Genomic DNA, 11,675 nt, shown 5'->3' on the forward strand with positions numbered 1-11,675 from the left:
TAAAGATAGAAACTTCCTTTCCACAGATTGGGGGAAATAAGTATGCTACATACCATTATAACATTATTTTCATACCTGTGTGTAGGCCTACTTTAAAATATTATTTCAGACAGCACTATTAGACCCTTATAGTAAACATAAAATAGTTTATTATCAATTACTATCAATACAATTCAAGACATCACTGTTAACAATGACACACCCTTTATTTTACTGTACATGTGTCAAATTTTTCTGTGCCCTCCATTTCTGTGGAATTTGGAAGCTGAGTACTTGTTTCCACATAGTCCTTCCCCTGGATCCAGAATGTGTAGGGAAACTCCACTGAAGAGGCAGCCCCTACTTCACCCTAGATGATAGGTTTCAATCTAGTGTTAGGGAGTCGAGAAGACAGAAAGACCCAATCTGTTTTTTGTGCAACTTAATTTATTTATATAACAATGACTACTCTGTATCTCTATAATATAGTACTAAGAGTAGAAAAGATACCTTCACGTTCAGGGCGATGAGTCCAATCTCAAAGCACTTGTCCGGGGCAGTCCTCCTGATGATGTCATCCAGGACAGTGTAACAGGCCATGTTGGGTGATGACCCCTGGGGGAGAGACAGAAAGTCAGTTGAGGTAAGGGTGGCCAAAAGTTCCAGGCAGGCTAATGCTATGTGAATAATAGCTGGCTAGTTAGATTTCATGGGACAGTGTGGCTGCTCAAACATCTCAACCACAGGGCACATCAAACCTACACCTGACTCAGTATAAGGTTGACAAAGTAAAATGATTTATGACTTGATAATCTCATAACACTACCTGTTTCATCAGTTGAACAGCGTGGAAGCTTGGGCAATGACACATTATTTTATCACCATCACCTGTGGCTGATAAGAGAAGTCTTTAGAAAATATAATAAAAAATATATTTGAGCATTCAAAGAAAAGATCATCCAAATAGTTCACATACCAGCTGCAGCTCCCACCTGAAAAAGTGAGCAGGGTTATACAATGAGAGATGACAGTCATAGAAAAATGTGCCTGTTACACTTGGTGTGAACCTGCAATCTGACTGTTACTTCAGTTGGAATATTTTAAACCACTTTCAATTCAACATGTGTTTCCCTTGCTCTAGTGTTTTTTGATCATAAGGATAATTGATCATAAGGATGTTAAACTGTGGTGAATTTGCTATGAATGAGATTCCCTTTAAGCGTACTGAAACCGATACATTAACATAACAATAGTGTATTAAAACTTTACATAAACCTGCAATCTTTGTAGGATTAACAAACATGCAGTAAAATGGATTCATTGTGTAGTGTGTCACAACACAATTATCCAGAAAAGGCTACTAAAACACAGAGGGAAAGAAGTTCATCAGTGTGTGCAGTTCTTTGACTGAGTTGATTTTGGTAGCTGTAAACTTGCCATGTGTTCAGCGTATAGGCCACATCCAGGTAGGGGTGAGTCTCCCACCCTCCCTGGTGATTTGAAGGGGGCCCCTGAAGTAGAAACTCCTGAAAAACAGGACATGAGCTAAATCAGCTGAATCATATTACTACAACCTAACCTCATACTGTAGCTACGATGGAAGTATCTCTAGACTCTGAAAATAAATACTCAACTACTGGAGCTTGCAATATGTCTTTTACATAATAAATAAGAAAGAGCAAGAGAAAAAACAGAAGACACCAACTTCCTCACCAACAGTTATGTTCCCCATGTTGTCTAACGCTATAAGTCCTGTTGAGAAAGGGAAGAAGTTGTTAGATCTGATACTAAATATGTAACCTGCACTTTTAGACCTGCTTCCACAGATGTTTTGTACCAACTTGTCTTGCAGGAATGGTCAGTAATAATAATTTTAAAAATATATTAAAAAAAGAGAAAGTGGGGTTATTTAACCTAGATGAGAAACTTTGATATTGTAGATGGGGGGAATCGAGACTATTGTAAAGAGATTCCAGATTCAAAACAGTAGGTGCCAGGTTAGGGATCCATAAATAATGTAATATACAACTAAGACTAATGTGATTATTTGGATTAGGACTCCCCCTAGAGGACCAAACAATTTAATGCACAAGTCTCAGTCACATTTATCAGTCATTTTCAGTTGTTACAGTAGATGTTCTACTGTCACTCAATGCTCTACAATGAGCAGGAAGATCATGATAAATCAACATTTAAAAAAATAAAGTTTCAGTTCTCACCAAGTGTGTCATGTCCACTGACACTTTGCTTCTGTTCCAGAAATTCCTGCAAGAATGAACAAGATTTATAATTTGTAGTTTTCCAACATCTGTCATTTATATTTAAAATGGTTAGCCATGCCATTTTCCCCCAGGGAGTATTGGTACCTGGTAAGCCTTGGCTGAGTGTGCACTCAGCATGTTGTCATTGGGCTCTATAGTAAAGCCCTGCTCTCTGGCAAAAGCTACTGCTCCCTCCCCAACAAGCAGACTGTGGGGGCTTCTGTCCATCACCCTACGAGCCACCCGCACCGGAGCCCCAACCCTGGAAACCATAGTTTCATACTGTTACATTTATTAATGGACTTCCCTATGACTATTCATTTTCACAGACATCTCTTTCCCATGCCATGGCAGTGGTTTTAGCAGGTGGTTCTCTCACCCCCGTAGTGCTGCGACTGCCCCGAACCTGCCAGTGATGCCCTCCATGATGGCAGCATCACACTCCAACACTCCCCCACTGTTAGGGAATCCTCCCCTCCCCACAATGTGAAGCCCAGTCTTTGGATCATCTTCAACATCTGGAAGAAATTCAAGAGTTTCACAATGGACATAAGACATGCTGCACTGCGGAACTGTAGTAGATGAGTCACCCACGCCAACTCATGCCAACCTGCCATGGCCTCCTCTACAGCATCTGTGGCGTGTCCTCCAGCAGTAATCAGGGACCGTATTCTCTCCACGGAAGGCTGAGAGAAACCCCATGTCCCCACAGCTGCCATGGTTCCGCTGTCTGAAGAACTCTACTGGGTCTAGGAGGACAAAACACAGGGATATAGTCCCAATCCATATACTAATTCAAGTCCCCACATCCAAGGCCTGGGATAAACAAATGAGTAAATAAACAAATGGATTAATGATTCACTACTAGCACTTTCCTCTCATCTTCTTCTTTCCTTCATGAGTCATCACCATTGGAAATGCTGGATTGATGGAAGCAAGAGATCCCTATCTATGCATTTACTGGGCAAAATAAAAGGGGTTGTAGAATATGGACATGACCAAGGATTAAACCCACTGATTTCACCACAACCAGTATAGGTTGGCATCTCTATACGACTCTGGATACAACAAATAGGCTACAAATCATCATTAGATTCTGAGAGGATCCTTGGTTTAAGTTATGCAACTGCCATGCTTGTAATGATTATTGCATGTTTGTTTACATCAGTACTTGGAAGAGGGTAGCTGCTTTTATCAACGGGGGTGTATTTACATACACTAGCGTTGCTCCCAACTGTATTGGGTTGCACAAAAACAGGGAATTAGAGACCTTCCAAACGTGGGTCTGTTATAGACCCATTACTTCTCTGCTTACCTCATGTCAAAATAAAAGTCCCCCCACAAGTTGTTCCATTTTTTGACCACATGACGCATGTGCATAACTATTATTTATTTATATTCCCCGTCATAGTGACCAACCGACCATCACAGTAAGTCGAAATGGAATTGTATTTAACTCGCTTCCTGCGCACTGTTTTTGTGCAACCCAATACAATTGGCCTCAAAGCTAGTGTATGCATTGTAAATACACCCGCGTTGCTAAAAGCAGCTAGAGACTGGGTCCAAAGGCTATACATCGCCTACCTTCGTTCTCTTTCAGCTTCCCTGTACAGTACAACTCACATATATTATTTATGCTTATTTATGTTAAACGAAGCTGCCAATATATTTTAAAAAACAGAACAAGAAAAATAGAACCACTGTATAATGTTGTCTACCACTTGCCAACGAAAGTGATTTTCTTCTTCGATGAAGAAAACTGTGGTTGGCATCCACTGTTGCATTACCGCCACCTACTAGACTGGAGTTGAACTCTCTTAATACATTGTTTACAAAACATTTTTTATAGCCTACCATCTGACACTACACTCACAAATAAAAAATATATATTAATAAATAAAACCACCCTACTCCATTATTTAATAAATATATTTAGTCCTACTTCAGGCCAACAGCCTGAAAGGATGGAATATCACCACTTAACACACCCTGTAACTCTTCTGACGTCAAGTCTCGCGCACCTAAATACCTCTCTGCAGCTACCACCATAACCTCAATTTTCTGCAATTTACGTTCCATCCCTGCAGTACAGTTGATAATCATTGCTATATCACTTGTTGGCTTATTTCTCTGTACTGGTACAGCTCTACTACGCACACCACTGCTCTCAGGATCATGGATCATTTGATATCATGGATGGTCAGTCCTTGCATCCATAACTCTGTCTATTAATCTGAGAGTGTTTTTTTTTCCAAAACAGAGGTGGGGCAACCTTTTTGTCATTGTTTCATCTGTGGATTTGCCCTTTAAACAGCTCAAGATATCAGTGTCACTAACAAAAATGTAAACAATAGGCCTGTAGCAAATGCAGCATATGGCTTTTATTTTTCACATGTAAATAGCCCTTTTCAGTAGTGCTCAAATCGTGCCATTCCATGTGCGCAGCATTTATTTTTCAACTCGAATCAATGAGCCCAATCAGTCCCCCATGACAACAAAATCCTGAAAAACAGAGTAGAGCTGTTTAGTAAGTACTTAGTTTTGGGGTCATGCTCAGGTTAAACAATTTGGCTAATCTATACTTCCATATTTCCAAATTCTATTCTTGAAGATCAAGGGGTATAACATTTATTGGAATGACTGAAATTCTAATAAACTTTGTTTTTTAATGTAAAGATATAATTTAATCGTATTATTATATGTAGTAGAAAGCGAAGGGTTAGAAGAAGCCTACATAACCAAGCCATAAAGTAAAATATAACTAGCTATGTATACCTTAACATTGATTTATCCTGCAATAGATGCCGTTCAATTGGTAACATACATTTTTGTCTTCTTCTAATGCTTCTTAAGGGGAAAGTAATCTAAATGTAACGGAATGTAATCAGATTACGTTACTGAGTTTGGGTAATCCAAAAGTTACATTACTGATTACAGTTTTGGACAGGTAACTGTAATGGATTACATTTAGAAAGTAATTTACCCAACCCTGTCGACATCCCATAGTCCCCACCTCTTCCTTTCCTGACCGGTGCATTACAATAAAATTGCCTCATCTTACTACTAGCATCCCACTCCCTTTGCCAAAGATCAAGCCCTTTTGCCCGGATCAAGAACTTGACTTCTCTCTGGCTCAGCGAGAGCTGAATATCTACTCCTTCTCTCCTCACAGCACTCTTAGCCACCACATCGTCCTTCTCATTACCCTCCTGACCCACATGGACGGGAACCGAGAAAAATCTTACCACCACTCCCATCCTCTCCAATCCCAATAACAGCACCATCATCTTCACAAACAAGTCTGTCATATCCGACCTGCCCATCTTCACATTACTCAACACTGCCGTCGAATCAGAGCACTCTGAGTGGTTTCACCTCCTCCACCCATCTCAAACCTAGCCAACTCGGCTGCATACACTGACACATAATCAGTTGACCGCTTACATACTCTAAGATTGAAATATGGGATGTACACTCCTGCCCCCACCGTAACACTGACTGGATCTTTTGAATCATCTGAATATATCCTTAAAATTAATAAAAACGGATTATCTATATATCTCTCCACACACCGTCTCACGCACCTTCCTACACTTAACTTGATTATGCTCAACATCTCCTCCAACGTAAGCCTCTCATCAAACCACATACCTAAATACACCCAACCTATATCCTGTCCATATATTTGCAGCCTAACATCTTCAACCTTCCTCCTAGAATACACCATAAAGCAGGACTTGGCCATAGACATCCTAAACCCCCATGTTAGAGACCAATCTTCCACAACTCTCACTTGCATCTTCCTCATCACATATTTCACATTCCCACCTCTCTTCCATAAAAAAATACACAGCACTCATCACCTCTTTTATTTTCAGGGCCTCTCCTATCTCTGTACTAACTGTCACCAGGGCATCCATGGCAGACATCCCTCTCCTGAACCCACTCAGTGCTACGCTCATCAAACCCTTAAGAATGGCTTGACAGTCCTGACAGTCCCCGGGAGCTGGAGTGGTGTCACACTTTTTCCCCATCCCTAGCATTGCACAGCTGATTAAATAAATTGCATTCATGATTAGTTGATTGATGGAGTCAGGTGTTTTAGCTGGGGCTGGGGGGAAAATGTGACACCAATCAGGCCCCCGTGGACTGTCATGACTCTCCATACAGTGGATCAAAGGACCCATCAGCTAGGCAAATGCTTGGGGTTAGCCAGACCCCCTCTCTCCCACAGAAGAGGGGAAGGGGGGGGGGCTGGCTCTGCCGGTCTTGACACCTTAACACTGGGTTGTATATTTAGAGAGAACATTCTCTTCCTTTCCCTGCAGTATTGGAAGACTGAAACCTCTTTGTTACAGAGAGTGTGGCCCACCTAAAAACTATTACATCAAAATATTATTTCTGAAATTCAAATGTTTGGAATGGTTGGTGGGGATGTAAAGAATAAACATGTCATATTGTTTATTATTTTGTGATGTCATTAAGGATGGTATAACTAAATAACTGTATCCCTGAGGGTGTACACATTCTAGTTGTCAGGTTTGCATCTAAATGTTGTATAAAATATATGATTATGTATGATAATACTTTTGGGAAGATAGCAATGTGATTTTAGATTAGATAATTGTTTTGCCCAAGTGAGCACAGGCATTGTGTTCGTGTGATGGAACGCCCCCTTTTTATAAAAGCCTTTGTAACTAAATTTCATGACAAATGGTTTAAACTCTACAGACCAGAAAACGTGAGACAGTAGTCCATACGTTTGAAATGTTGAAACTCTGACTCTCAATCCCTACAGAAGAAGAAGAAACTCACTAGACCGTAGCATTTACCAGTCGGCAGCTGGCATGTAAAGTAGTCTAGGACATTTCACCAAAGACACAAGGGTGAAGAACAGATCCCTCTCAGACAACCATTTGTAAATCTCAAGTAACTGTTCTAACAACCACTCCACTACCAGAGAAGCTCTGCAAAGGACATTGTGACCTCTCGTGGACAAACCAGAGTCTTATATCCCTCGACAACTTCACCATAGGACCCATCAAGTTCAACAGAGATGGACGACAATCAAGGACAGCTCCACGTAAATATATATTGCATTTCTAATCTGAATGAGCGGTAGTTAGGGTGCTAATTATTCATATTTCCGTGAGCGTAGCTTCCAAATGTAACAACGATAGTTGACTTTCCCTTTCCCTCTCTTTCCATCATTCCATATTTTATAACCAAACGGTTATGCTTTTGTTAGTCCACTAGGGACCTGTTTTCATTGTATTACATTAGTAATCAATAACCTATACTGTGTGTGTGTGTGTTTATGTATTCTGTGTTATTATTTAGTTAGTTAGTAAATAAATAATTACGCCAATTTGTGTATTGCTGATTCATCAATACAGTTAATGTTCCTTCAGATATCAAGGAGTATGTGACATTCAGAATGAGACTGACGAGGTAATGATTAATCAGTGACTGTTATTGAGATACATATCTTCCAAGAGTTTAATTTGGGAGATGGTAACTCGTTAAACAACTTTTCCTGTGGTGCCCCAAATGCCTAATGAGTTAATTGTTACATGGTTAATTTAATCGAGTAACAATTAAACATAGTTAATTGATTTAATAAATAACAGTCATCACATTTTTGCAAGTCGCGTCAAGACAACTGGAGTTGCCCACCCCTGCCCTAGAGTCTAAGCTAACACATGGAATTGTTTAAAGATGGTCATATTTGAATTTTAGGAATAATTTCGGTATCAAAAAATGTTTTCTAAATTATTTGATGAAACATTGAATTTGACCTTACCGCTATTAGCCTATGGAAAAGCATTAAATAACAGATTCATACATTGAAAAACAGATAGTAAAAAAAAACACAAATCTAAAGGAAGTTTGTTTTGAAGTGTTTGTCCTATATCTGAGACATATAAGAAAGATCAGATTTTTTTTTTAATTGACACATATTTAATACCTGTTTTTAGGCACTAAACTACTTCTAAATATACTTCCATCATTTTTTAAAACTGGTACAGGGCTATGTGTTCTCAACTTTCAATAGTGGGGTCATATTAATGTGTAGCCCAAACTGTTTGGACACTTCAGACAGAAGTTGGCATATCTGTGGTACCGACTTCAGACACGATCATGTTCATAAGAGTCTCATCTTTCCATAGAGGGGTCCTAATAGTTTCTAGGCCAACCGTTCAGACACTACAGACATTTTCGTGAGAAGGTCAATTTTCGGGAAGTCTCATGGTCTGACTAACACCGCTGTAGCTCTTCCACCTCTCCCCACAGATGCGGGTGGCCGACATCGGCGGATGTGGTTGATTGAGACGTAGCCCATGCAAAAAAACAGATATTTCTAGCTGGTTTTATGGGGATTTTTTATTATTCTGCTAATTGATTTTCTTCAGAACAAAGTTGACTACAAGTACAAAGTTGCCATTGTCTTTGCAATTTATACAAACAAATAACGTATAAAAATATGCTTCAAACGTGTTACATCTGCTCCTGCCATGCCCTCTACTTCTCATCCCGTGTCTTGCTAACCTGCCCGCCACTCTCCCAGTGCTCTCTCCCTCTTCCTCTCTGTGTGTGTGTGTGTGGGCGGAGCCAGGTGTGCTGGAGGCAGAGCAGATCTACACCAGCTGCAACCTGTTCCATAATCAAGACCTCTACAAATACTCAGCTCTGCCACTTCCACACTGCCAGATCGTAACCTCTGCTTAGTCAGTCTGCGGTTTTAGCCGTTTGTTCCTGATTAGAGCCTGTTTTTGTGTTATGCCTGTTTTCCCTTGCCTGATGCTGTTTTCCTCTCTGCTACAGTTCTGCCCGCTCTGGCCCTGTCTCCAGTCCCACATCTTGTCAGTCCTGTTACTCTGTCCTGAACCCACCAATCCACTGCGTCCTTGGATTGCTCTCCGGACCTGCTTACCCAGTCCCAACTCGCCTCTCTCCAGCCTCAGCCTCTGCACTTGGCTTCCAGCAACCCGCCCAACCTGCACCCCATCCTCCACCTGTGTTTCAATAAATACCTTAGTTACCTCATCCCAGTCTGCTCTTGGGTTCACCTGTTCTGCTCTGCATGACAAAATGAAAACCGGATATGCCTATTTCAATCATATTCATGTTCAATCAATTTAGTTATATTTTACTACTTTCTGTAATTTGTCTCAATTTATTTCATGATGTGTAGCCTCAAAATTCAAAAGGCACTCTCACATCTGAGCTATAGTATCTTTGTTGCAGGTACATGATAAAGTATGTACTTTGTATGAATATTTATGAAATTGTTATATTTGATAACACATGTTTATTTTTATCTTGACAGCAACATTTGATGCACTGAACGGATGTGGGTGGAGCAATGTCTACATAAGGTTGCAGATTAAAAACACTTACAAAGCTTTGACGAACGCCTTGAGGCCAATACGTAAGCTTAATAAAGAACAGTGATACTAGCAAGAACAGTGTGCAGGTTTCTCTTTTCTTTCATTGTAGCATAACGTGCACAATGATGTGCCAAATCGGTGATTTAGTGCATTTTTATTGGATAAGCATTACATTAGAAAAAGCCACCTCAATATTTGCTGCACTAGGTTGTAATAGGAGCTGATCCGTAGTCACTATTGTGAAATAATTATGTTAAATTAAGATTTGAATGGAGAAAGCTAATCTGAGAGCAGTGCTCCCTTTTTTTTGACACTATCAACATATTGTAACGCTCGTCTGAAGAAGGGGACCAAAGTGCAGCGTGGTACGTGTTCATGATTATTTATTCAAACTGAAACGAAGTGGAACAAAATGAAACAGTTCTATCTGGTGCAAACAGAAAACAACTACCCACAAAACACAGGTGCCTAACTACCCACAAAACACAAAGCTGCCTAAGTATGATTCTCAATCAGAGACAACTATAGACAGCTGCCTCTGATTGAGAACCACACCCGGCCAAACACACATAAATAGAAAACATAGAAATAAAGAAACTAGAATGCCCACCCTAGTCACACCCTGGCCTAACCAAAATAGAGAATAAAAGCCTCTCTATGGCCAGGGCGTGACACACATGCTCCAATGACACACTTAGCGACTGTTCTCTTTGCATGGTGTTTTGGACATCTTTACTACCACGACCGAATATGTATCTTTAAAACACTTGTAAGCCTAAATTCCATCGCTATTGGGAAACCGGGCCCTGGTCTCGTGGCCTCCCATCCCTACAGCTCCCGCCCAGCACAGTCAAAGCTCTTCTCTGTCCTGTCACCCCATGGTAGAAACGAGCTTCCCCCTGAAGCTAGGACAGCAGAGCCACTGCCCATCTTCTGAAACTGTCTGAAACCCTACCTCTTCAAAGAGTATCTTAAATAAGACATGTCAGTCTTATTATCCCCCCCAAAATGAAATTAATAAATAATGCTTGCACTTGTCTTTTCCTTTCATAAAATAATTTTATATACCTTCAGGGTTCCTAAAATTCTAAATCAAATGGCTTAATGATCAATTTTATGACCGTCTTTAAACAATTCCACAATTTTGCTCAGTAGATATTGAGATCTAAGGGCTTAGACCTAGGCCTACTTAAGATGAATGCACTAAATGTATGTCGCTCTGGAGCATCTGCTAAATGACTCAAATATAAAATGTAAACCCACAGTGCCCCAATCTCATCCTGGTCAAAATGACCTCATCTTTCCTCTGCTACCCCACATACCCCCTCACACCCCTTACAGATCCCTTGATGACAAAAAAATGCTGTCCCCTTTTCTCCTACTCCCACTCTATCTGACACTTCCATATGACACACTAAATGCTCATAGACCAATCTGTACAAAATATAAAATAAAATAACAGGAGACAAAAATCATAACAACCATAGTTCTTCCAATAGAAAGCATATGGAACAGGAGGACATTAGGGAACAGGGAGTCACAACTGAACACATGAGACTGTAATCCCAACCCCAATCAGCAGAGGGTGTGATATGCATTCAACATTAGATAAGGCCTGCTCTCTGCCAGGCTCCAGTTAGTGATCTGAGCAATGGAGACAGCTGCTGAAAACAACAGCCAAAGAATAAGCTATCATCACAAACACAGCACTGTTGATGAATTTCAGCTTTGAATAGATAGGAGCTACTGTGGGGGATAAAGATAATTCAATCCACATCAATAGGACTTAAAAGCTTTACTTTACACTAGACCAGGTAGTGGAGAGTGGGGTAAGTTGAGCCATTTTTTACATTCAGCATCACTATGTCAAAGGAAATATAGTATTTTTTAAACAAAGATATTGTATAGACATATATTTTAGGATGTTGTGTATCCCTGGAAATAATCAGTATTCATATAAACATTACAGTTTTGAAAATATAGCTATTCCCCCAAAAATGGTCTCTTGGCACAAACAAACTAGGGGGTAAGTCGAACCACGGGA

At 40.2% G+C, this 11,675-nt stretch overlaps 1 protein-coding gene across 3 annotated transcripts; it reads right to left on the minus strand.

The window, feature by feature from the left end:
- Positions 1 to 129: 129 nt before the first annotated feature.
- Positions 130 to 3,991, minus strand: zgc:153169 (N(4)-(beta-N-acetylglucosaminyl)-L-asparaginase). 3 transcript variants are annotated; one of them, XM_020494138.2, is made up of 11 exons: positions 3,825 to 3,991; positions 2,851 to 2,989; positions 2,620 to 2,758; positions 2,346 to 2,502; positions 2,199 to 2,244; positions 1,693 to 1,731; positions 1,417 to 1,505; positions 956 to 971; positions 806 to 873; positions 490 to 594; positions 130 to 349 (listed from the first exon to the last, which is right to left on the minus strand). In XM_020494138.2, exons 2-11 carry the CDS (start codon positions 2,957 to 2,959, stop codon positions 206 to 208), a joined length of 912 nt encoding a protein of 303 aa, XP_020349727.1. In that variant the 5' UTR covers positions 2,960 to 2,989; positions 3,825 to 3,991; the 3' UTR covers positions 130 to 205. The 3 variants fall into 3 exon arrangements, with proteins under 3 accessions (XP_020349727.1, XP_031691659.1, XP_020349730.1); XM_020494141.2 differs by having other exon boundaries at positions 188 to 368; XM_031835799.1 differs by lacking the exon at positions 3,825 to 3,991 and having other exon boundaries at positions 2,851 to 3,814.
- Between the last annotated feature and the right edge of the window lie 7,684 nt (positions 3,992 to 11,675).

Source organism: Oncorhynchus kisutch, linkage group LG11 (assembly GCF_002021735.2).
Source record: "Oncorhynchus kisutch isolate 150728-3 linkage group LG11, Okis_V2, whole genome shotgun sequence".
NCBI lineage: Eukaryota > Metazoa > Chordata > Actinopteri > Salmoniformes > Salmonidae > Oncorhynchus > Oncorhynchus kisutch.